Below are 27,846 nucleotides of genomic sequence, written 5' to 3' on the forward strand. Positions count from 1 at the left end.
CCAATAATATACCAGTTATTATGAATAGCATTTTTAAACACTTTTTCCAGTGGACTATAATCAAAAGTAAAGACAATCCGTTTTTCTCCTCTTTTCTTTTTAGGGTGTGTCCCCTCCCTTCTAGGTATTCCACTTTGGGGTCTGTTCACACTGCTTGCTTTTTCATAATCTTCCTTTATTAACGAGGGGGGGTATCTCCGTGCTCTGAGGCGTTGGCTCAGTTCCTCTGCCTGTTGTGTAAATATATTATCGTCATTATTGATCCTTCTTAATCTAATAAATTGACTATATGGCAGTGATTTTTTGGTATGGTGTGGGTGGAAGCTACCAAAATCTAACAGGGAGTTTACAGCTGTAGTGTTGCGGAAACATGAAGTGACCAATTTCTGTTGATTAATCTCTAAATGAACATCAAGAAAATCTAGCTGGGTATTACCATATATCGTCGTATATTTCATGTTAAAACGGGTTGATGTCAAGATATTTGACAAAATCAAAGAATTTTTGCTCTCCCTCCGACCATACTAGCAATATATCATCGATAAACCTCAGATATACATGGATATATTTAGCAAACATATTTTTGGCTGAAAAAAAATGTCTTTCTCCATGTAAGCTAGGAATATATTTGCAAGTGTAGAGGCGACTGGAGTCCCCATTCCCACGCCCGAGCACTGAAGGTACCACTGTTCATCAAATTGGAAAGCATTGGACGTCATCACCAAATCTAGCAATTTACATATATATAGTCAGCGAATGGTCCATGATATCCACCCACCTCACATAAGCACCATCTAACTGCCTGTACACCCGCATCCTGTGGGATGCGGATGTACAGGCTTTCCACATCAATATTTGCCAAACGATGGTCCTGTTGCCAGTCAAATGTCTCCAATTTAGCCAGGAGATCACCCGTGTCCCGTATATATGAAGGAATATGTTTCAAAACTGGACGGAGCAGCCAGTCCAGGTATTTTGATACCGGTTCAGTGACCGACCCTCTGCCTGCCACAATGGGGCGTCCAGGAGCACGCTCCAAATTTTTGTGTATTTTCGGCAGCCAATACCAGTAGGTTTTTTTTGGATGGGACACAAGTAATCTCTCGGCAAACTTTTTGGAGAGAAATCCATTCTCCACTCGTTTACGTAGCAAGGTACGAGTCTTATTCATGATAAATGGGGTGGGATCACCTGGAAGTTTTTTATAGACCGTTCCATCCGACAACTGCCTATATGCCTCCTCTAAATAATATACCCGGGACATGAGAACTACATTACCCCCCTTGTCTGCCGGGCTTATAACCACCTCACGTCGGGACCTGAGCCATGTTAAGGCCTTGTGCTCACCATCAGATAGATTCGAGCAAGAAGCAGGATAAACCAAGGCTTTTACGTCGTGCATGACTCTGTCCAGAAAAAGTGAGATGGGAGACCCGGCAGGCAAGGAAGAGTTAAAACTGGACTCAACTCCCCCTGTAAATGGAATACTATCCTCCTGTGCTGGAGTCTGGGACACATCTTCTAGGTCCATAGATAGAACCGCTTCATCCTGACCTGTCCGGATCCTCCTCCTAAATGGGTACGTCCACCATTAGCCACCGGGCTTGATGGATTGTCCATATTGTCACTGGAATCTGTGCCGGTATCTGTTGTCCAGAAATCCGACTGTTTCTTCTTCCTTTACACACGTTTCTGTCTTTTTGTTTTTCGTGCCATTAGAGTTCCACGTAAACACTTTATTCTGTTCGTAATCTTGTTTGTCACGTATAAATTTGTCTTTTTTTCTCTCTTTTGTCTCTGCTTGTACAATTGTCAGTCTTTTTTCCACTCTATTAGAAAAAGCAGTAAACTGTATATCCGTCAATCTTGTTTTTAATTCACGTTTGGATCGCATTAGTTCAGCAGAGATCTCTGAATGTTCCTGTTACACAAGATTAGTTAGATTCAGAGCATGTGCGGCATGTAGTTTATCCCATTGTTCCAAGAACACAGAATCAGACATAAACTGGGAAACTTCTTTATAGATTCTCAAGCCTCTAGGAGCTCTCGCATGTATAACATAGGACTTTAACCCCTTAGCGACCCATGACGTATCTAATATGTCATGGCGCCGCGGGGGGTGTTCAGAGCGGGGTCCCGCCGGGCCGGGCCTCAGCGTCGGAATGACGCTGATCCCGGCTCGGCAGTAGATTGCTATGGCCTGCAGCAGGCCATAGCAATCTATGACCGATCTCATGGATCTTTGCTGTGTATATACACAGCATTGATCTCTATGAGAGATCAGTGCTATGTATATACAAGCCCCCCAGGGGGGCTTCTAGTGTATGTAAAAAAAAAAGTAAAAAAGTGTTTTTATTAATAAAAAATCCCCTCCCCTAATAAAAGTCCAAATCACCCCCCTTTTCCCATTTTATAAATATAAATTAATAAATAAATAAATATACATATTTAGTATCGCCGCGCGCGTAATCGCCCGAACTATTAATTAATCACATTCCTGATCTCGCACGGTAAACGGCGTAAGCGCAAATAAATTCCAAAGTGCAAAATTGCGCATTTTTGGTCGCATCAAATCCAGAAAAAATGTAATAAAAAGCGATCAAAAAGTCGTATATGCGCAATCAAGTTACCGGTAGAAAGAACGCATCATGGCGCAAAAACTGACACCTCACACAGCCCCATAGACCAAAGGATAAAAGTGCTATAAGCCTGGGAATGGAGCGATTTTAAGTGACATATATTTGTTAACAATGGTTTGAATTTTTTACAGCCCATCCGATACAATATAAGTTATACATGTTATATATCATAGTAATCGTAACAACTTGAGGAACATGCATAACAAGTCAGTTTTACCATAGGGCGAACGGCGTAAATGCAAAACTCCCCGAAATCAAAACAAATTCGGTTTTTTTTCAATTTGACAGCGCAAATGATTTTTTTCCGGTTTCACAACATATTTTATGGAAAAATTATGCCTGTAATTGCAAAGTACAATTGGTTTCGCAAAAAATAAGCGCTCATATAAGTGTCTAGGTGAAAAAATGCAAGCGCTATGGACTTTTAAACATAAAATGGAAAAAGCAAAAGCGCAAAAACGAAAATTGGCTTGGACCTTAAGGGGTTAAAGAATGTATTGTCCAAAATAATTTAGTTTCCTTTTCGGCCAATGACAAAATTTTTGACTCCAGTGCTTTCGTGCTTAATAACTGGAGCATATTCCTTTATTACATTTGGAGAGGTGTCAACAAGGCCTACGATGAAAGGAACACCATTCCTACTGTAAAGCATGGGGGGATCACTCATGTTTTGGGGATGTGTGAGCTACAAAGGCTCAGGAAACTTGGACAAAGTTGAAGGAAAGATGATTGCAGCACCCTATCACCTTGGAAGCTGCGCATGGGACGTACTTGGACGTTCCAGCATGACAGCGGTCCAAAACACAAGGGCAAGTTGACTTGTCCTTGACTTCAGGAGAGCAAAGAGAAGGTTCTGGAGTGGCCATCTGAGCCTCCTGACCTCAATATGACTGAGCCACTCTGAGAAAGCTCATGTGCGCAGTTCATGCAGGACAGACTTGGCTTTTGGCCAAGAAGAATGGGCGGCTTTACCATCTGAGAAAATAAAGAGCCTCATCCACAACTACCATAGAAGACTTCAAGCTATCACTGATGTTAAAGGGGACAATACACAATACAGTGGTGCCTTGGATTACGAGCATAATTCGTTCCGGGACCTTAAACCAAAGCAAATTTTCCCATAAGAAATAATAGAAATACAGACAATTGGTTCCACACCCCAAAAATAATGTATTATTCTGAATAACATATAAAGCTAATGAAACAAACATTCAGAAACAGCAGAATATTATATTATAAGTGACTGTACAGCAATGGAGAGGATGGGAAACACAAGGGCTGACAGAGACTGCAGGGAGCATGAAGGAATGAGCAGGACAGATGTGGGCACATACATGCAGCACTCTCTGTCCGGGGAGAGAGGGGTCACAGCTATGGAGAGATTACCTCCACAGTCCTGTCCCCTGATGTAAGCCCCAGCCTGAAGTGGATCTGCTATGATTTGGAAGGTGAGGGAGATTTCCTGGTCAGAATACAGTGCTGTAGACCCCGCTATGCCGACCATGCCCCTCCTCCACTCACGCTCCCACCCAGTACAGGGAGCTCTTAAACCAAAGCAATGATCTTAACCCTTAGAGGACCCGGCCAATTTCAATTTTTGCATTTTCGTTTTTTCCTCCTTGTGTTTAAAAGGCCATAGCACTTGCATTTTTTCACCTAGAAACCCACATGAGCCCTTATTTTTTGCGCCACTATTGTACTTTGCAATTACAGGCTGAATTTTTGCATAAAGTACACTGCAAAACTAGAAAAAATTCAAAGTGTGATGAAATTGAGAAAAAAAAACACATTTCTTTTATTTGGGGGGTTTGAGTTTTTACGCCATTCGCCCTGGGGTAAAAATGACTTGTTATATATGTTCCTCAAGTTGTTACGATTACAATGATATATAACATGTATAACTTTTATTGTATCTGATGGCCTGTAAAAAATTCAAACCATTGTTAACAAATATATGTCACTTAAAATGTCACCAAAAATGCGCAATTTTGCACTTTGGGATTTTTTTGCGCTGACGCCATTTACCGTGCGAGATCAGGAATGTGATAAATTAATAGTTCGGGCGATTACGCACGCGGCGATACCAAACATGTTTATTTATTTATATGTTTATTTTTATTTATAACCTGGGAAAAGAGGGGTGATTTAAACTTTTATTAGGGGAGGGGGCTTTTTACTTATAACATCACTTTTATTTTTACATTTACACATATACTAGAAGCCCCCCTGGGGTTAGGGTTATTCCCCCCCCCCCCCCCCCCCTGTGGTTAGGGTTATTCCCCCCCCCTGGGGAACTTCTAGTATATGCACTCAGATCTCTCATTGAGATCTTTGCTGTATACTTATACAGCAAAGATCAATGAGATCGGCACTCGTTTGCTTTCGGCTGCTGCAGCCGAAAACAAACGAGTTCCGAGCCGGGGACGGCGCCATCTTGGAGAGGTCCCCGGCCGGCATCAGGTACAGAGATCGCTCCTCCGGGACAACGTCCCGGAGTAGCGATCTCACCCACTAGACACCAGGGAAGTGCTGCAGCCGGTAATCGGAGGCAGCTGTCATCTTTGACAGCTGCCTCCGATTACCTGATTAGTGGGCACGGCGATCACACCGTGCCCGCTAATAGCCGCGATCCTGGGCTACATGCGGCACCCGGGATCGCGGCGGTTTGGAGAGTGGACGCCGCGCGGCCCCGCTCTGAACACGGGGAGGCGGCCCTGGACGTACGGGTACGTCCAGGGTCGCCTAAGGGTTAAACCAAGTCACAATTTAAAAAAAACTGAGCTCTAAAACCAAAAGGCTCTTAAACCAAGGTACCACGGTATTAGGATATGGGGTATGTAAACTCTTGATCAGGGTCATTTTGATGTTTTTGGTTGTCATTATGATTTAAAAAGAGAAAACACTAATCTGACAATAAATGGCTTCCCCCGACCACTAACCATGAGTGGGAAAATAGTTTTTGTGTGATCATTCATATTCTCTGAAAAAAGGAAAAGAAAGCAAAAATTTGGGCAGGGTATGTAAACTTTTGAGCACAACTTTGTGTGTGTAATATAAATATACACATACACACATACAGCCTTTGCTGCAGGATGTAATGTACGAGCCGCTGTAATAGGCTCAGTAAGGTGCTCGCCTACATTAGTGATTGGGCCGTGTAATACTGCCCTTACATAGGTCGGAAAAAACACATTTAAATGTATTTCACTGTTAGAGTCAAAGAGACATTCCCGAGCTCCTAATCTGCTGATGTTTGTAAGTCAGTGTGACATCTTAAAATCGCCACAAAGCAGCAAAGTTTTGCAGCAATTATGAAAACAAAACATTCAGAACGACCCTGTATACATACACCTGTGAGAGCTGCGTCTGCACAATGTTACACAATCACACAATTACACTCCCACAGAGATGAATGGTTACTGTCGCATGACATTTCGCACTGATTTTCTATAAGTGAGAGTCCTGCCTGGTGTAATTTGCGCTCGCAGCATCCTCACATCCGCCTCTAGTCCTGCCATTTATCTTCCTCTGTAGATACGCTGCAAAGTCGTAATAAAAAAACAGAGATTATCTGCATGACGCCAAACCTTTCTCACTTGTACCATTGTGTGCGAGATAGAGCGGTGACTATTATACTGTATTCCGTTACACGTCATGTACCGCATTTCTCTAGAACTCTATCAGCTTTCTCTGGAAAGGAAACCTTTCCTGTACTGTGAGTGTGTGTGTGTGTGGGGGGGGTTAGGGCACAAGCAGCGGTGAAGGGGTTAAGAGCAGGCCTAGTGGCGGGAGTATTATATAGGAAGCTTAGGAGGAACTGTGTCTGTTGTGTCAGATAAGGGGTCAGCAGGCACCGGTTAGGCCGCGCTCTCTCCACCCTATCTTGTGGTACGTGCCTCTCTGCTCTCATTCACATAATATAACCTTGCACTGTATAGGTTGCCATAGCAACCGGCCACCATCTTTAATTTTTAACCTAAAAGATGACTGCTGGAACTACTGGATTGGTTGCAATGTTAGTTTTCATGGTCATTTTATTATATAAGCTCCTACTTTAAGTCAGGGATGTGGAACCTGCGGCCCTTCGGCTGTTGTAAAACTACAATTTGTAACATGCCTGGACAGCTTCGCTGTCAAGTAACGGCTTTGCTGTCCAGGCATGATGGGAATTGTAGTTTTGCAACAGCCGAAGGGCCGCAGGTTCCCAACCATCCCTGCTTTATGCAATGACCATACAGGCTGAAATAACGTTCGGTTTACAGGCAAATTACTGAAAATTTCAGTATTTTTCTACCATTTAAATGAAATGTACCAGTTAAAGTAGCGAATTATTTTTTATTCCCCTACCTGGTCCCCTACCCCACCGTCATGGGGATTGCGGTGGCGCAGTCCATTTTTCAAAACACTGGTTCCTGTGAACGGCGCAGTTCTCTTAATGTCCACTGGCCAGCTGTATGCAATGGAGACAGGCCTGGTGCCCCCAGTGTAATGATATTCCCTCCCCGCGGTGCCACAGCCAGATAGGATTCTAATGGAGGGGCGTCAGCATGGGGACATAAGTAGACTGGGGTGCTGGGCCGTCATTGCATACAGTGGGCCGGTGGACATTAAGAGAAATTTGTCGATCTCAGGAACCAGGCAGTCATTTGAAAAATGGACCGAACCGCTGTAATACCCACGCCGTAGTCAACCAGGTGGGGGGGGGGGGGGTGGACATTTCTGTACCTGAACTGGTACATTTGCTTTTAAAAAAATAATAATTTGCCACATTTTTTCTCTATTTTAATTTTTTTTTTTTTTAACAAAGAATTTTTTAGCTATTTTTTTGGAGCTGGTGTTTGAGGACTTTTAATGTCCGTTTACATAGGCCGATTATCAGCAATGAGAGTTGTTAGAAATACTTATTCTGCCGATGATCGGCCCATGTAAAAGATTCGGCGATCAGCCGAGGAGCGGCAGAACACCCGCTTGTCGGCTGATAGCATCTTTTGTGCTGTGCAGTAAAATTTATCGCTATCGGACGCACATCTGCCTGTGTAAACAGGAGACATGTGTCCAATAACTATGAATGGTAATGGCGGCACAATTTAGTGTGCCTACAAAGGTTGGCTATCCCGCTGATCAGCACTTGCTTGCGGACGGCTGAATATCACGTAATGTGAAAGGACCCTTCGGTTCAAAGAAAACGCAAGGAAACTTTTGCGATCAACGCTTGCTTTCAATGCCTTTACACGGCTCAATAAAACGTTTGCTGCATCAATTGTGCAGAAAATAAGATTCATTGCGTAACCAGGTGGTGTGCGGCTGATAACTATAGATTTTACCGCCGGACAGAAGATGCAGTCAGCTAACGAGCAGACATTTTCCCGCTGATCGCTGGCACTTTTAAACAGGTCGATTATTGGCAGAATGGGGGTTTCTAGGAATGCTGGTTACCGATCGGTCCATGTATGGGGCCTTTAATGGCCGAAAAGGAGCCCCTTGCAGTCAATTTCACAATGTCAACCAAGAGACGTTTTACAGATGAATTCAATAAGTTAACAAAATTGCCGTATTTTCTATTTATTTTGCCCATTTGGCAACATAACCTTACTGTTGCCAAATCCTGACCTATGGAAGTGTGCACGGTCCTGCTATATTCCTATGACTATTCCCTTACTACCGGAGTTATTTCCTTCTCTTTTTGTGGTTCATGTGATTGGACTTTTGTGGCAACCATATCATCATCTGTAGAATATGCCACTGGTCTAATGGCAAAGTGAACTTTTGGTATCTGGTTCTATCATAGGAGCCAGTCTGTTACTGATCGGTGGGATTTCTTCAGTCTTATTATGTTGTTCTCTGCTCTTATGAGTGGGGGCCATCCTTACTCTTTAAGGGCCCTTTCACACGCAGACATTCCCAATGGAACTCCCGCCGCGGACTCCTTACCCTTTAAGGGCCCTTTCACACTGAGTAAAACAGGTGGACATTCCCAATGGAACTCCCGCCGCGGACTCCTTACCCTTTAAGGGCCCTTTCACACTGAGTAAAACAGGCGGACATTCCCAATGGAACCCCCGCCGCGGACTCCGCTTGGAATCCTGCCTGCCTCAGTGTCTCAATGTAATGTGTTGCATGCCTCCGCACATTCTTTGAGCAGAGAACGGAGGCGTGCAAAACCCATTACATTGAGACACTGAGGCAGGCGGGATTCCGAGCGGAGTCTGCGGCGGGGGTTCCACTCAGAATTTCCGCCTTTTTTACCCAGTGTGAACAGACCCTAAGGCAGTGAGCAGAATACACATTTCGTCTTATGACAGCCTTTGTTCTGCTTATGGTATCATATATGCTGCACATACAAGTGTAAGGTCACCATAGGAGAACCAAATCTTTGTAAGCTCTCATCTGCCACAATGAGGTAGGGGTCCTAGATACTTATTATATTGTTTATGGGGTCCTAGACACGCCCAATCCAGAGTAATTTTCTATACTATATGTAGGAGGTCCTATCTTAGAGTAGGCACCTATTGGAGGTGACATGTTATATTACCTCATCCCTATGATCGTAAGGGCGGGCAGAATTGGAGTTGCCCCCCTGCCCCAATAGGGTACAGATCCCCTTTAAATCATCTTCTTTTAAAAACCACATAAACAGAGTCTGTACTGTAACTGTACTGTTTCCATACGAATCCCCTGAACACAGCCAGCCTTATCTCACCCTGCAGAAAAGAGACTGGAACATCTCGCCTCATATTGAGAATAGGTGTCAGATATAACCGAGACAGAGAGAGAGCCAGAGCTACTGGGAGCTGATAGAGCAAGACAGCACACGCGTATACTGAGGACTCCGCAGCTGCAGCCACACAGCGTATAGGCATGCAGATACATGTGCACTAGAGGACAACATGCCCAGCTGGACGGGTACAGCCTACACCATGTCCGGCAAACCCCAAGCCCTTTACTGTAAGTGCCTGGTGCTGGTCATGTGGATGGCACTGTGCAGCGGGACAGAGGACCAGACTGCGCTGGCTTCTCTTCTCCATGATGGTAAGTACTTGGGAGTTTTCAATGTTTGTCTCCTCTCTATACCACTGATGTTTTTTATGCCTTTGGTATCCAACATTATTATCCGATGACCCATAGATTCTCTGCGTCACCGGTCAATATTGGAAGTAGGAAAATCCAGGACTAATTCATTGTATAAAGATGTTTCATCCACGTGTTGGGATGTGTATGTTCTTTGGGCTCTGTATATGGTCCAGTCTTAGTATACGGCATCAAGGTTCGGAACATCTCCTATTGATATGTTGGAGGCATCCTAATTTTTTGGGCATTACTATGCTTTTATGCAATGTAAATGAGAAAAGGGACCTATGTAGATTAACGTAACAAAAAAAGGTTCAAGGATGGATGGAGGTTAGCGGATATAAAATCACATATCAACAACTGCAATACACGGACCTCCAGTTGTTCTACTAAACCCAACATTCCAAAAGGAGAGCGGGGAAAGGCACATAGGTGAAGGGATGTAGGAAAAATAGAGTGGGGAAGGGAAGCTAGTAGAGAAGAGTGGTGTAAGGGACTGGAATAAAGAGACGGAGTGGTGGAGAGTATTGAGGGCAGGGAGAATGGGAGAATCTCTGGCAAATAGGATATATCTATGGGGATAGGACACTGCTAAAGCATATGGAATAGGACACACGTGAAGAGAAGAGCGGTTTACACTACCTGACCTGTGAGGAGAAAAGTGGACAATGGGGGGGGGGATTGGGGATGAAACAGTTTTCTAAAAAAATCTCTAAATTTGCAATAACAAGTTTTGAGTTGAACCAAAAACAAAACCTCTCACATTTGAAAATAACATATTTTTGTCCAGGCGATGTCCTGGGGAGACGCTCGTCATCGTCCTGTAGTAGTTATCACCGAACGTCTTATCTGGCACAGCAGATGTGCTGGAAGAGGAGGGGTGTCAGAACATGCGCTCTGTTTATGTACTCTGTGTGCAGGAAGACGAGGAACGTATAGACCAGAAAACTTCACTTATATGTCACAAGACCGTGTATATGTGTGTGTATATATATATAGCTGCAAAGAAAAGATGGATACAGCCTATGGCCATGTTCACATGCTGTAAGAGACCGGCCGTTTCATGACCCAGCCGGGACACGGAATGGCCGGTACTGCAGTACTGGCCAAATGATCTTTCGGTCCGCAGAGTTCTGTTGCTTGCGCATCCGTGCGTGCCCGCATCAGAACTCCACACAGCACACATTTGAGCATACAGCCGGAGCCGCTCATTCTACTGTGTGAACGGACAGGGTTTTCTGCCGCCGCTATTCACTGAATAGCGGCCATAGAAAACTGACGTGTATACCATGTGTATACACTCCGGCCGGGATCCCATAGAGCACGAGGCAACGTATCTTTTTGTTAAAAGTCCGGCCGTTGTTGCCGATTGCAACAACGGCCGTACTTTTACGAAAAGATACGTTGTGTGAACATAGCCTATGGCTGTATCCATATTTTACAAGACTCCCTAGGGCATCCAGCTTCTCTAGACACTGGGAGTCAAATGCTGAGTGTTCGAGTTCAGAGAATGTTTCCGATCCCGAACGGCTTGGCAAGTTCGCTGAACACTATTTGTGAACTATATGACACTTTACCACTATGGGCAGCTAGTGCTGTAGGAAGGGTCACACCTCTAATCCTGCTGTAATCGGTGACCCTCACATTATAATGCATTGTCTTGCTGCAGTCGGTCATGTGGGTTTTTACAGAATTCAGCAGATTTTTTTTCTCTTTAAATTTCTTATCTTTTATCTTCACTTCTCTGTACTGGCGAGTCCTTAATGAAGATTAGACCAAGAATAGGGGGCGCTCTACAGGTGCCCCATCATGACACTACACCTAAAGTGCTTGTGTGTGCAAAAATATTAAAGATTAGTTGGCACACCCAGCCACCAAGTCAACTTTCACAATGTTTAGTGGCAGATGCATTTTATGTATTGTCCCCCGTCCTTCCTGACTGTCAAGATTTGGGCAGCAGCAATTAAAAAAGGATGTCACTGTCACCATAAAAAACCTTTGACACGTCATAGAGACACGTCAAAATTTTCGATCGATCCGGGTCTGAGTGTTCAGACCTGTGGTGATCCGGAGAACGAGTCGGGAGAAAACCGCGCTAAGCACAGTCCTCTCCCGACTCTGTCAGCATAATCAGCAGGCTGCGTAGACTTACGTCATGAGCCTGACTGATTTGAGAGTCAGGAGAGGACTGTGCTTAGCGCGGTCTTCTCCCGACTCGTTATCCGGATCACCACAGGTCTGAATACTCAGACCCGGACCGATCAAAAATTTTCATGTGTCTCTATGACGCGTCAAATGTTTTTTGTTATGGTGCCTTTCGCCGAGATTAAATATCAGCCAACAACTGCAAATCGCTGTGTGTCGGCAGCCGATTAAACAGTATAGAAAAAATTAAAGGTATATACTTACTGCTCCACTGTGTCCTTCTGTGTCACATCTCAGACAATCACTGTCCGCGTCACTGTCACATCTCAGCCAATTACTGGCCACGTCACTGTCCCATCAGCCAATCGCTAGCAGTGGCGATGTCCCCTCAGCCAATCACTGGCAGTGGCGCTGTCCCCTCGGCACAATCACTGGCAGTGGCGCTGTCCCCTCAGCACAATCACTGGCAGTGGCGCTGTCCCCTCAGCACAATCACTGGCAGTGGCGCTGTCCCCTCAGCCAATCACTGGCAGTGGCGCTGTGGTGAATAGGGAGAAGCAGAAGGACACCGCAGAGCATGGAAAGAGGAAGCACAGCTTTATGATTTTCTATATACATAGCAAGTGCTGCATGGACATCACTATATATATATATATATATATATATATATATATATATATATATATATATATATATGTATATATATACAGCCCTTGCTGCATGATTGTCGAGCTGTGTAATAGGTTCTGTAAGCAAGCGCCTATCTAGCAGATCAGTGCTCGCTTACACTGTGCATCGAGCCATGTAATATGTCCCTAGGTCAAGTGGTATCAAGTCATCCAAGAGAGATGCGGCTGTTAGTCCCACATAGGGATGATACTACTGCATCAAGGCTTCACTTCCTGGACAAAATGGTGATGTCACTTCCTGGACAAAATGGTGATGTCACTTCCTGGATAACATAGTAATGTTACGACCCGACTCCCAGAGCTGTGCGGGTTGTGGCTGCTGGAGAGGATGATGGCAGAGGGATGCTCAGTGTCCCTCCAGTGTCCTGTGTCCCTCAATGTCCCCCTGCCATCATCCTCTCCAGCAGCCACAGCCCGCACAGCTCTGGGAGTCGGGTCGTGACATCACCATTTTATCCAGGAAGTGAAGCCTTGATGCAGTAGTATCTAGTATCAAGTAGTGTTATCCCTATGTGGGACTGACAGCCACATCTCTCAAGGAAAAAAGCACTTTATAAGCATTTCCTGTAATAAATGTATATTGGGGATTTGTATAACTTTTGTGGGGCAATACAATACTTTAATAAAAATTTTCGCCGGTCTACTCCTTTAAGTAGTGGATTGAATGTAGTCACAAGAGGCCCATAAAAGTCTATGGGACAATCAGCAAAACAAGTTGGCATCCCTTTTGGATAGAATTCTGCCTGAACACACAATGTGAATAGGGCCTGGTTGTGATTTAGATATGGATTTGACCACATTGAATTGGAATTCTCTGAATTTCTGAAGGTTTCTCATACTTTTACAGTTCTTTATCTGATTTTTTTAAAGGTTATCATATGACATTTTATATAGCAAAGAATTCATGAACATCATGAAAGGAGATCTGATCACAGGTTGTACCCGTATCAGATCAGACTAAGATAGAGAACCCACATCTGCCATTGTATAACATAACACAAGCCTCAGTCCCGTCATGTCTACAGCTAATATGAGGAAATCCTATTAGCCTCTTATTGGTGCGGAACTATTTATAAGCCATAGATGACGTCATTATTACTCTTAGAAGACCTGTCTAAACATCCACCTCCCGTAACATATAACCTCACCTACAAAGAACGACAAGCTATCAAAACTCTTAAGGAAGACCCCACTCTGGTTATCAAATCAGCAGACAAGGGCGGTAACTTAGTCATCTTAAACCACTTGGATTATCAGAATATGTGCAATAAAGCCCTAGCAGACAGAGAGGGCTATCGAGTCCTGGCTATGGATCCTACTTCACTGTTTCTGAAACAACTCAAAACCATGATAGACCGTGCGCTCAAGAATCATCTTTTGGATCAGAAAGAATATGCATTTATTCTACCAAAAGATCCAAAGATGGCCACATTTTATGGCCTTCCTAAAATTCATAAAGGGACAAACCCACTTAAATGCCGCCCGATAGTCTCGGGAATAGACAACGTCACACAAAATCTCAGTATATATCTGGATAAAGTATTGAGACCTTTTGTAACGAGCCTCCCCTCTTACCTACGCGACACCATGGATCTACTGCTGAAATTAGAGGACATTGTCATTGAAGAAGAATCGTTTCTATGTAGTATCGATGTGGAGTCCCTCTATAGTTCCATCCCACATGAATGTGGTCTACGAGCAGTGAACCACTATCTGGGATCCCGTAGTACTCATCATAGAAAGCATAATGAATTTGTTTTAGAGGCCCTGGAGTTTGTCCTCACGCATAATTTTTTTCTCTTTAATCAGAAGATTTACCACCAGCTCAGGGGCACGGCTATGGGGAGCCCTGTAGCCCCCACTTATGCCAATTTGTTCCTGGGCTGGTGGGAGGACACTATAGTCTTTAATGAGAGACATGCCCCATACTTGGACTACATTACATACTGGGGCAGATATATAGATGACGTCCTGATCATCTGGTCAGGACCCCAGCAACGATTTGTGGAGTTCGTTGGAACATTGAATGACAACGAGGTGGGACTCAGATTCACCTCTGAATTACATGCCAACCAACTATGCTTTCTGGACATCCTCATAAAGAAAGGAAAAAATGGACAGATTTCCACGGAAGCCTATCGCAAACCAACAGCAGGTAATAACCTGCTGAGGTGGGAAAGTCATCACCCGAACCCCCTAAAACGGGGCATTCCAAAGGGACAATACCTGCGAATACGTAGGAATTGTTCCTCCCTAGACACCTTCAAAATGGAAGCCAAAAAATTGCAACACCGTTTCAAGGACAGAGGCTATCCGAACAGAACACTTAGGGATGCATATCACCATGCACTCCAGCAAGACAGAAGACATCTGCTGGCCCCCCAACCCATTAAAGCACATGAAGATACCACCTCGAGAATTATAGGCACCTATGATAACGCAGCCACTCATGTTCGTACAATTGTGGAAAAATACTGGCCAGTTCTTAAGATGGACAAAGAGATCAGTGATTATCTTCCAGATAAGCCACAAATAACTTATCGCCGAGGGAGAAATCTGGGAGATGATCTCACCCAGAGTCATTACATACCTCCCCCAGTAAAGACACGGACATGGCTTGAAAAGCTGAAACACGCCGGCACATACAGATGCGGAGATTGCAAGGCATGCCCCTATATACATGTATCTGATTCATTCAAGGTGGCACATATCCCTCGTATCTTCCAGAACAGAACATTTGCCAACTGCAAAACTGCTGCAGTTATATACATGGCCACTTGCCCTTGTCCTTTATCATATGTGGGGAAGACCAAACGCGAACTTAGACGTCGCATTTTGGAGCATATTGGGGACATTAGACACAGCCGGTCGAAACCTTTGGCCATTCATATGCGGGCAAAACATGACACGGATCCGTATTTGATCAAATTCCAAGTTTTGGAAGTGGTTAAAATGAATGCCAGGAAAGGGGACATAGACACCATCTTGCTACAAAAAGAAGCAAGGTGGATATTCCATCTCAAAACCCTTGAGCCCAATGGTCTTAATGACCAACTCTCCTTCACAAGCTTCATCTAAACTGATCTCCCACGAAAACCACCTATTTGGATAGGCCCCCACAATAACTAACTCCTGCCTGACCAACCCCGCGCTATTTTGTCATTTTGTCACTTGACCCTGGCCATATGAGGCCCAGCCCAACTGAAAGATATATTTTCACCTTATACCTGCCCTCCTAGCTACACATCAGGCCCGCATTTATATATGATATGGGCACTATCATTCTATCTTCCTAAACAATAAACGGACCTTTCTGTATAGACCAAGTAATTCTAGCCCAGTACCTTGTATACACCAAGTAATTCTAGCCCAGCACCCTGTATCAGTCCAGACCATGTAAGGTACATCCATTACATACTCTTTATTTTATCTCCAGACCGTGTTAGGTACATCCATTTACATACTCTTTACTTTATCTCCATCCTTACCCTTTATTTAAGATGCTATTTATCCAGTACTCCGTTCCCCGCATTCTCCTCTCTTTCCATCCCAGAGGTACACGGGACAACGGGGTATCATAATATGGAGGATCTAGTTACACAACAATCCTCATTACAACCCATGGAATGTAATTCACCGTCTGGCTTTGACAGCGTCACATGACCGGGAGTCACGTTCACGTGATTCGAGTAGCATAACAACTCAGTAATCTAGGAGGACGCCCACGGACCTTAATCACCTAGCAACCGGGAGGACGCGCGCGCGTCACGTGATCTATTATCGCGCCGCGAGGACCCATTGGGCGGCGCGTTGACGTCATATGACGCGCACACATTATGGAAATGACTGGGATGTCACGCCGATTCCTCCACCCACAGCCACGACCTGGTACACGCCTACCTTTCCACCTATTGGCTCCCAGGACGTGCCTCCCACCCACATATCCGCCCCACTGACGTTTATATACAGGGCATTAGACGCCACGTCACGCTCCAGACACGTGCTACCGCATCTTGGATATGCACTATGATGACAAACCAGACACCAGGGACGCCGAGACGTAAGTTTGACACTTAGACACAATTGGCCTCCGCACTCCAGAAGGTTGGTGACTTATTATTTTCTTTTATGCTTTATTTACAGCATAAGGCTGGGTTCACACTACGTATATTTGAGGCTGTATGTTTGAGGCTGTATAGCAACCAAAACAAGGAGTGGATTGAAAACACAGAAAGGCTATGTTCACATAATGTTGTAATTGAGTGGATGGCCGTCATTTAATGGCAAATATTTGCTGTTATTTTAAAACAACGGCTGTTATATTGAAATAATGGAAGTTATTTACTGTTATATGGCGGCCATCCACTCAATTTCAACATTGTGTGAACAGATCCTTTCTGGGTTTTCAATCCACTCCTGGTTTTGGTTGCTATGAGGACCTGACATGAGGACCAAATACAGCCTGAAATATACATAGTGTGAACCCAGCCCCAAACTATATTTTGGTATAGCTGCATCGCAAAGCACCTTTTTGCTATCCGCAGACGCTATCCGCAGACGCCATGTAAGTTGCCCCTCTTGATAGGTTTAACCTTCTCAACTTTAAAGGTTGGTTATTTATTATTGTATGCCTTACCCATAGCATACAGACATTCGGACAATTATCCCTACATGTCAACAATATCTTATGGCCTTCCTAATTTATCCTGAACGCACCTGACTACACAAGTGTCTGAAATACCCTGTATCCTCGCTGTCTCCTAGGCTCAACGGATTAGGTAATTACCTATATACTCCAAGAGTAGTCTTATCACCATCACTTATAGTATACCTAACAATTCACATTTTTTTATCAGATACCATCCGAAATACACTATATCTCTACTGTCAGGATATCTACTCTGACGATCAAGGTACCCCACACCTTAATTATGTTTATGCTACTGGGCACCCATCATATATTCATGGCACTGGGCATCTATTACCCTATACTGGCACTGATTTTTTGACCATTTATCCGCAGTTATACTGATACCTGTATACGTTACCCACACATTTCCCTGATGAACCCGCCTAACCTGTAACAGCAGGGGGAAACGCGTTGTATACGTTACCCACACATTTCCCTGATGAACCCGCCTAACCTGTAACAGCAGGGGGAAACGCGTTGGAAAAAGTGTGACGTCTATTTCTCACGACGGCTTATGACAGTTTAGGTTTGACAGAATCTGATATTAGTTAAACCATAAGAGCCATATATGCAACTCAGTGCAATACATCAGTCATCTATGCCTGCCAATGCTAGCACATATCAAAGCATTAATCTCATGTTGTTATGACCAATTGCCTGTAATCACTGCTATCTAATTTACTTTCGGGCTTATATCACATATGTACCATATATGTATATATGTCTTATTATTTTAGTGCAGGGACAGTCTCTCTGCACCTGGATTCTGGGGACGCCCATACCAGGGGCACCTAAACTAGCATAGGCAGGGATACTACAGATTAATTTGTATACATTTATGTATGTTCGTACTTTGTACTTGTGTCTGTCACATGATTTAGCCTTTTGTAATAAATGATTTTTGCACTTACGAAGTGTAGTTACACAGTGTTTCTTTGCTACAATATCTATTACTCTTACGTACGCTCTTGTGTTCACAGTGTACAGCGTCATCGAAGAGAAGCTTGTGATTCCGTTCTGCTTCACAGATACCCTCTATGATCTTACCTGTTTCTGGAATAGCAACAGATCAGACGCGTCCAGCTATATATTTTACTATAAAGAGTGAGTATCCCAACAAGTTCACGATTACTCCTGGAATGACCTTTAAAATAAAGCCAGGCATGATGGGAATTGTAGTATTGCAAGAGATCACAGGTTCCCCATTCCTGCTTCATCCATAGTCTCAAATATGATCTTGTGCATATAGTCCTTTTATTCACCCAACGTGTTTCTTATGCTGGGAAAAATAATCATCAGGGACTAGCCACCTGTTACTTACACAGAGCATCCCTACTCCATACTCTATAGTACACTTCAGCCAGGACCCGGTTCCGGTCCACTTCCCGGTCTTCTGACGGGACTGGGGTCTTTTCTCTGATGCTCATTCCCATCTCCAGACATTGGGGCTTGGAGCAGCAGAATGCGGGTGGCAACGCTGGAGCCGGGGAGGTAAGTGAATTTTTTTTCACCCACCCCTTTTCCAGGCACACCTAAAAAGCCCGCTAAGGGAATTCCAAGTTATTTAGGTGACCACAGAGCCTCTGTATGCAGCGCACCAAGGTCCTTGCTGCTAAGGTGTGGGAATCATGAGGAATCTGATACTGTAGGATGGAGTAGTAGTTGGAACAGGGTGCAGGATTTCTCCTTTCTAAATAGCAGATGACTAGCCCCTGAAGACTATTATTCCTGCGTAAGAAACACGTTGGGTGGATAAAAGGACCATATACACAATGGCATATTTGAGTAGTTACAGAGTAGATATTGGCCTAACTGGATGTTTGTGTAAAGAAATAGCGAGTTAAGTCAATCAAACCTAGGATTGGCACCCGCTCAGGAAAGCTTAAAGGGGAACTCTAGTGAAAAGTTTTCTATCAAATCAACTGGGGTCAGGAAGTTACATAGATGTGTAAGTTACTTATCAGCTGCTGTACGTCCTGCAGGAAGTGGTGTATTCTTTCCAGTGTGACACAGCGCTCTCTGCTGTCACCTCTGTCCATGTCCAAGTAAATTACAAATTTATATAACTTTTTGAAATCAGTTGATTTGCAATTTTTATTTTTAATTTTTTTGCCCCCTTTTAGAAACCCATATGCAGGGAATCACCACCATGTCATACTACATGCCTCATGGCTGTCAGTGGTGTATTACTTTCCCCAGCTCGCCACAGCTTCCCTTGGTTGGTCGTCTCTTATGCTAAAAGGATGGCCAGTTGTGAGACGCCCCCATAAAGCCATACCCTTTTCAAAAACATTTAACATGCAGGAGTATGGCATGGCACTGAGTATGGCCCAGCGGACAACTGTATGTTCTTATTTTATTCTTTTGTTTTCCAGAAAGGGGGAAACGTGCAAATTAACATCCGTGGCGGCATCCAATGGCTCCTGGTGGCACGTATGTCACTTTCCGGTTGACCAAGTCGACTTATTTGCTATCGATCCTGTTTCCATTACCGTGGTAGATACATGGGATAACAGCAACTTCAGCCGAAACTGTCAGACTGAGAAAGTGGGTGAGTAAGCGGCTACCCACCTGCCTATTACCTCAACACCTCTGCATATAATGAAGGACAGTAATACCTCGTTCCCGAACACTTCAGTATTCGAACCACCTTTCACCCTGACGTTTTGCTCGGTACTCGAACGTTGTTTGGTATCTGAAGAAAGTCAGGGGAGATAGCTGTCAGCTGAACTATTTTTGATCTGTTTATGAGGTGTTCAGGAAAACCAAGGCTCACAGCAGCGGGGATTCCCGTCATAATGACAGGAATCCCTGCTCCTGCGGTGGAGGCAGCAGAATGGGGCAGCACGTGGGTGGAGTAGTCCGGGGAGGATGGTACTTGATTCCTTTGTTTAGAACCTGGTGCCCGATGTCCAGCAGTGTTGTAGTGTAGTGCCCCTGGAACTACTGCCCGAGTCCTCGCCTTATCCCTCCTATAAGAATGCTCCTCTAACTGCACAGACATCCCGAACCCCATCTGTGTGCAGTGATGCGGTACTGTACATATGATACACTGTCAGCTGACAGCTCTTCCCGCTGTATAGAGTCCTGGTGGTAAACGACTGCTCCTCGACATACTAAGCATCTGAAAGCAGAAAGCAATTGAAGCTTTGTATTCCCTGCCTCCACCGCAGAGAACACCTGTTTAGAGCAGGGATATCTGTCATTATGAAGGGAATCCCTGTTCCTATACAGTAAGTAGTGGTGCAAGGTGCTAGTCCAGAGGAGGTAAGTGGTGATGCTTGATTAATTTTCTTTGGGAGCTGCAGAGATAGGCGAATGTTATACCCAGCTGTCTCTGGCAACTCCCATAGAGAATGAATGGAGCCAGTTATTGCCAGAAACCGATCCCCCCAGACACTGCATGTGATGAAGCACTGAGGGATAGTAAACACCACAGGACCTGACATTTTCTTTCTCTCTGAAGTTTACCTGGAGCCCATTAAAAACTTCACAGTAAACGAGCAGCTGAAGCCGAAGGGATTGCTGATCATCCTGAAGGAGACGACCAATGACCTGATGTCCAATTCCCTGACATATCAAGTCAAATACACAATTGGGAAGACCAACATTGAGAAAACAGAAGCATTTGAAAGGGTAAGAAGACTAAACTTAGTGATGTCATCAGATGACATCATCTTGAGAATATCATATTAATACAATGAGATCAGTTCATGTATGATGACAGTATATATGATAGGTGATAAATGATGACATTATATATGATAGGTGATAAATGATGACATTATATATGATAGGTGATGTATGATGACATTATATATGATAGGTGATGTATGATGACAGTATATGATCGGTGATGTATGATGACAGTATATATGATAGGTGATGTATGATGACAGTATATATGATAGGTGATGTATGATGACAGTATATGATCAGTGATGTATGATGACATTATATATGATAGGTGATGTATGATGACATTAAGTATGATAGGTGATGTATGATGACTTTATATATGATAGGTGATGTATGATGACAGTATATGTATACTGTGATGTATGATGACAGTATATATGATAGGTGATGTATGATGACATTATATATGATAGGTGATGTATGATGACAGTATATATGATCAGTGATGTATTACAGTATATATGATCAGTGATGTATGACAGTATATATGATCAGTGATGTATGATGACAGTATATATGATAGGTGATATATGATGACATTATATATGATAGGTGATGTATGATGATATTAAGTATGATAGGTGATGTATGATGACTTTATATATGATAGGTGATGTATGATGACAGTATATGTATACTGTGATGTATGATGACAGTATATATGATAGGTGATATATGATGACAGTATATATGATAGGTGATGTATGATGACATTATGTATGATAGGTGATGTATGATGACATTATATATGATAGGTGATATATGATGACAGTATATATGATAGGTGATGTATGATGACAGTATATATGATCAGTGATGTATGACAGTATATATGATCAGTGATGTATGATGACAGTATATATGATAGGTGATATATGATGACATTATATATGATAGGTGATGTATGATGATATTAAGTATGATAGGTGATGTATGATGACTTTATATATGATAGGTGATGTATGATGACAGTATATGTATACTGTGATGTATGATGACAGTATATATGATAGGTGATATATGATGACATTATATATGATAGGTGATGTATGATGACATTATGTATGATAAGTGATGTATGATGACATTATATATGATAGGTGATGTATGATGACATTATATATGATAGGTGATGTATGATGACAGTATATATGATCAGTGATGTATTACAGTATATATGATCAGTGATGTATGATGACAGTATATATGATCAGCATGTATGATATCAGTAAATATGGTCAGTGATGTATGATGACAGTATATATGGTCAGTAATGTATGACAGTTTTTTTTATTGGTGATGTATGATGACAGAATATATGATCAGTGATGAATGATGACAGTATATATGATAGGTGACGTATGATGACAGAATATATGATCAGTGATGTATGATGACAGTATATATGATAGCTGATGTATGATGACAGAATATATATGAGTCAGTGTATAATCTTTCCCTCCTTGATATACTTCAGCCTGTAGCACAGCAGGGCTATGTGAGGCTCTTCCTCCATGATATTGTTAAAGGGACTGAATACATCTTCAGCATCAGAGTCAAGGCAGATGGGGACTTTGATGGCTACTGGAGTCAATGGACGGACTTTCCCATGAAGACATCAGATGGTGAGTACAGAGTCATCTTCCTATAGCGGCCATAAAGCAAAAGGGAGCTCTCAGACCACCGTTAATATCAGGTTTCTGTGGTTCCCTCAGATGTGGACGTTCTTCAGGTTATGCTGTATGTGATCGGTGGTCTCATTGTGGTCGTCACCATCATCCTGATAGCTACATATCAGAGGAGGTAGGTGACATCTTATAGGCTTATTATGAGAGGTGATAAAACATCAATGACTTCATCTTATCTACTTTACCTGGGCAGGTTCCTCAAGAAGAAGGTGTGGCCGCAAATCCCAAGTCCAGAACATCACTTCAAGGAGCTATATACTACTCATAAGGGCAATTTTAAGGTACATAGATAGATACATAGACAGACATATAAATGATAGATAGATAATAGATTGATATTACTATTACTTTATGTTACAGCTGTGGTTGGATCAGACAGATGCTTACCTTACATGGATCTCTAGAAATATCTTCAATGAAGCCCCCATCTCTACCCTGGAGGTCCTCTCAGAACTTCCCAATGCGATGGCCGCTCCTCCACCTACAGCACAGCTACTTCCCAAAGACAGCTATGTGTCCCTGGATGAGACCTTCTCCCCCCACTTCCCTGCCTGGTTGATAACCCAGAGACAAGTAGATGCCCAGCTGGAGCTACAAAGATCAGCAGAGGCTTCTAGTCAGGAGAAGACGTCCAGGAGTGCAGGAAGACCAGAGGAAGATGTGATGGAGAGGAACCCTGAGGAGGTCCCATCTGTGGAGGAAAGCAGGAGCCACCCTACAAAGGAGAAGCCAGGCTGTCTGACCATCCTGAGGGAGGACTCGCTGAACTCAGAGGAAGGGAAGCAGAGTCCGGGATCCAGCTTTGAGTACACAGTATTAGAGACATGTGATGGGCTCCTATCCCCCAGGACTCGCTCCATTCCTCCACGACAGCCTCTTAAGTATGCTTACCTACAGATGTCCGAGTCGGGGCAAGAAAGTCCTCCACCATCTCCAAACATTTACCAGAACAGCATCTGTGCCCAGTTACCAACCCCTATCTACTCCCAATGCTGATGCTTCTCAATGAGAAGATGCCACGGTCAGTGTGTGGTACTGGGGAAATAAGGGCCGCAGGCCATAAGGAATTACACTAGAAGGACTGAGAACCCTGCATGATATATGGGCGCTGTGTATAGATTGTACATATTATAACACTATTCAGTCAATGTAGAGAAATATAGTGTGAGCCTCAAAGCCCATATTCACTCAAAGCGATAGCAGAGTGTATTTCATAGGCTCCAAGCCATCATTCCAGGTTGATGGGATTAGTAGATGAGCAGGTAACATGGCCGCTGTGATCGATAGATTATGTTCTTATTATTAAACAGGATCAGACCCTCTAAAACAGAGAAACTGACAGGGTAACGTTTCTCCTTATGGAGAGCCCCAAAAGGCATGTGGAGACTTAGGGTCCTGTTACACAGGCCGATCATAAAGTGTAAACAAGCGCAGATCTGCTAGACCGGCGCTCATTTACTAAGCAATTACATAGGCCGACTATCGGGAAGTAAGGGCAGTATTGACATCGTTAGCGATGTTGCCATACTGAACTGGGAATTGTGGGAGAAGGGATATGCAAATTAGCTATCTCCCAAAAGGAAAAGAGCTTGCTCTCTGGTGCCACCTAGTGCCACCTGTTAAAGGTAGCAGCATCTCAAGTCAATGCTTGGCTCTTATTAGAAGCTTTAGAACATGATGGGGGTTGGAAGAGCCGAGCCAGAATTACTCCCCAGGATGATTTTACTCTCCATATAAGTTGTCTATGATGTATTTTTCTATTACCCAGCATTATCTGTGGCTGTTGTACACATAATTATATAGTACCACTGCCCCATGAGCCTTAGTATCATTGAACTATCGCCAGTATATACAGCCACATACATGAGATATATATATATTCCTGATTCCTAATACTGTTGTGTCGTAGCCTCTGTATATAGTGTACACCATGTTTGCATTTTGATAAGCCGCTGTAGATAAAAACATTTTATATATATATTTTTTTTACATTATTTTATAATAAACTTGTTTACTTTTTCCATGACGATGTGGTTAGTAGTTTTATTGTAATAAATGACATTCGGATACTGATATGTTAGTACTCCCCCCTCCAGCCTACCCCACTACTGTCCAGTGCCCTAGGCTACCTATAAGATACCTATAAGAGTGCCCTAGGCTACCTATAAGATACCTATAAGAGTGCCCTAGGCTACCTATAAGATAAAGAAGCCAGATCTCTGCACCAGTAACCTTTTTAGGCTATGTTCACACTTATAATGTAGCCTACACACCACCATATTGGTAAAATATATGCTGTTGTATCATGTGGTTGGCTCAATTACTGTATATTATATGGGCACTATGGTTGGCTCTAGCATATGAAGAATGGTTGGCTCTATTATATGGGCACTATGGTTTGCTCTATTATATGAGCACTGTGGTTGGCTCTATTATATGGGTACTGTGGTTGGCTCTATTATATGGGCACTATGGTTGGCTCTATTATATGAGCACTGTGGTTGGCTCTATTATATGAACAATGGTTGGCCCTATTATATGAGCACTGTAGTTGGCTCTATTATATGGGCACTGTGATTGGCTCTATTATATGGGCACTATGGTTGGCTCTATTATCTGAGCACTATGGTTGGCTCTATTATATGAACAATGGTTGGCCCTATTATATGGGCACTATGGTTGGCTCTATTATATGAGCACTATGGTTGGCTTTATTATATGAGCAATGTGGTTGGCTCTATTATCTGAGCACTATGGTTGGCTCTATTATATGAACAATGGTTGGCCCTATTATATGGGCACTATGGTTGGCTCTAGTATATAAACACTATAGTTGGCTGTATTATATGGGCGCTGTGGTTGGCTCTAGTATATAAACACTATGGTTAGCTCAATTACTTTATATTATATGGGCACCATGTTAGCTATGTTATGAATACTGACAGTCAGTTACTGATCACCATTATCTAATACCCTCTATGAAAGTCATATAATAACTATGAGCGCACGACGAGGCACCAGAGCCGCACTACAAGACAGAATACGTTTTTATTGGCACCGATTTTGTGCAACATTTACAAAAATGTAAAACGATACAAAGCACGTGAATACAAAAGTCATCGCAACCTCAGTATCCGTGTTCATGGACGCCTGTCACACTCCTGCAGCGTTTTAGAGAGCGCCGCGGTAAGTCCATGATGAGCGATGGAAGGAAGATGGAACACATATATCCAGGTATATACAATATACAGGTTGTGAACATTACTGGGATGCTTAAGATCCATGCTGAAAATATGGTCGACACCTGACAAGCACAATCCCACGCTCTTGCTGTAGGCACAGTGGGGGAGCTAGTAAGGACTGGAGGGAGCACCAGTAGTAAGGAGGCAGCAGCGTACACGGCGATCACTATAACAAAACTTCACAATGGGCCCCATATCTGGAAACTCCACAGAATATGCTACATCTCTATCAAACTAATGTCCATCAAAATCGCCATAGATTCTGGCTGCCTGCAGACCCTACTAGGGGTCACTTACCCATAGGGATTCATACCACCACCAGTGGATTCAATGGAAGCTGTAAAAATCCATGAGCAATGACTTCCCGCTAGTATGGTCACTGAAGCAGGCTCCAAAAGGTAACATCTGATGGGCAGCAACAGCAAAGCCATATGAACATAGAAATAAGGGAAACCTATTTGGTTAACATATAAACAGCAGGCGGCGTTACATATTTTATTATGAATCCACCCCCAGGATGAAGGGCATATTTTACATTAGATTTACATGGCAAGGTGATTTCTCCTTGTTCAATGAGTAAATGTTCTTTGTATGAGCTGCCGGATGGAGTAGGAGAAGGAAAGTGACAATCTGGGCATGTGTTGGGACAAACAAAAGAAGTTGTCACTTTGTTTGTAGCCAAAGTAGTTATTTTCTTGTCAAACTAAGAGGTATATATTTAACAGCATTAAGTAGCATAATACTGCCCGCTTTCTACCAGAATATAACTGCTATACTATTTACCCTTATATACTTAAATATAACTATAATACTACCCCCTATGTACAAGAACATAACTACTATAATACTGCCCCCTATATACAAGAATATAACTATTATAATACTGCACCTATATACAAGAATATAACTACTATAATACTGCTCCTATATACAAGAATATGACTACTATAATACTGCTCGTATATACAAGAATATAACTACTATAATCCAACTAGGGAAGAAAGACTGAGTTTGCACCAAAGTCCAATATCATGTAATGTGTGCCCATGAGCTAGGACATGTACGGTGAGGATAATCGGCTAACGGTATGCAGCAAGGGGGTGCAAAGCTATATCAAAGTGCATAAATAATCCAGTGTAGGAGACAAAGAAGCTTGCCCTCACCAAAACCGCTGCGGTATAAGTCCGTTTATTTTTGTCTAGATAGACAAGCGTGGGGAGGGGAAGTGAAAGCAGGGGCGTCCAGTGGCTACAGCCGTTTCACGTGACTAATCACGCCTCTTCTGGCCAGAAGAGGCGTGATTAGTCACGTGAAACGGCTGTAGCCACTGGACGCCCCTGCTTTCACTTCCCCTCCCCACGCTTGTCTATCTAGACAAAAATAAACGGACTTATACCGCAGCGGTTTTGGTGAGTGCAAGCTTCTTTGTCTCCTACACTGGATAACTACTATAATACTGCTCCTATATACAAGAATATAACTACTATAATACTGCTCCTATATACAGGAATATAACTACTATAATGCGGTTCAGGGAAGAAACAGAGTGCTGCACCTCACACCTATGGCTGATACTAGTGCCGCTAGGCTAAATAAAAAACACATCAGAATTTTGTGTATGAATTGATCAAGCCACACTGCCCCATGTACCTCGTGCCGGTATCTGATACACATGGGTCCCTACACTAAGTCCACACCGTGCCAGTCAGTGGCCACCAACCCCGCAGGCGTGCACAGCCAGGGAACGGGGGCCATGGGACGGCCCTGCGACCCCCATGCCACAGGACCAGACCCAAAAACACCACACCAGAACCCGGCCAGCACCGCCGGCGGAGAAGGTCGCCCCCAAGCAGCACAAGTCTGGATGAGGTATTGCGCTCACCATAGCTGCAGCAAACAGAATGGGAAAAAACAGGAGGGATTAAAACCATGTGCACTCAGGTGTCTCCTGCTAATTGCGGTCATGTGGGTCTCACCAGGAGGAGT

The 27,846-nt window shown here is 43.4% G+C and overlaps 2 protein-coding genes across 11 annotated transcripts in view; one reads left to right on the forward strand and one right to left on the reverse strand.

Annotated features, from left to right (window-relative positions):
* Positions 1-6,099: 6,099 nt before the first annotated feature.
* PLPPR2 (phospholipid phosphatase related 2) overlaps positions 6,100-27,846 on the reverse strand; it is a 126,071-nt gene continuing 104,324 nt past the window's right edge. For 9 of the 10 annotated variants that reach the window (XM_069947383.1, XM_069947393.1, XM_069947417.1 and 6 more), the window contains one exon: positions 25,677-26,490. In XM_069947383.1, the coding sequence (XP_069803484.1) occupies positions 26,392-26,490 (99 nt within the window). In that variant the 3' untranslated portion in view covers positions 25,677-26,391. Of the gene's footprint in view, positions 6,179-25,676; positions 26,491-27,846 lie in introns of those variants that run through there. The other variant, XM_069947440.1, reaches the window with a different exon arrangement.
* EPOR (erythropoietin receptor) lies at positions 9,335-24,644 on the forward strand. Its single transcript, XM_069947372.1, has 8 exons — positions 9,335-9,668; positions 18,212-18,335; positions 19,607-19,782; positions 20,698-20,867; positions 22,408-22,555; positions 22,646-22,733; positions 22,812-22,899; positions 22,979-24,644. The coding sequence occupies exons 1-8, from the start codon at positions 9,527-9,529 to the stop codon at positions 23,612-23,614; spliced, it is 1,572 nt and encodes a 523-aa protein (XP_069803473.1). The 5' UTR covers positions 9,335-9,526; the 3' UTR covers positions 23,615-24,644.

The sequence above is a fragment of the Dendropsophus ebraccatus genome, chromosome 1, assembly GCF_027789765.1.
Source record: "Dendropsophus ebraccatus isolate aDenEbr1 chromosome 1, aDenEbr1.pat, whole genome shotgun sequence".
In the NCBI taxonomy this organism is placed as follows: domain Eukaryota; kingdom Metazoa; phylum Chordata; class Amphibia; order Anura; family Hylidae; genus Dendropsophus; species Dendropsophus ebraccatus.

Bases quoted from the DNA above. Each gene is read 5' to 3' on its own strand.
- EPOR (XM_069947372.1), top strand. From the start codon at position 9,527: ATGCCCAGCTGGACGGGTACAGCCTACACCATGTCCGGCAAACCCCAA. The intron at 22,556-22,645 runs GTGAGTACAGAG...TGGTTCCCTCAG, and splicing joins TCCCATGAAGACATCAGATG to ATGTGGACGTTCTTCAGGTT. The intron at 22,900-22,978 runs GTACATAGATAG...TTTATGTTACAG, and splicing joins CTCATAAGGGCAATTTTAAG to CTGTGGTTGGATCAGACAGA.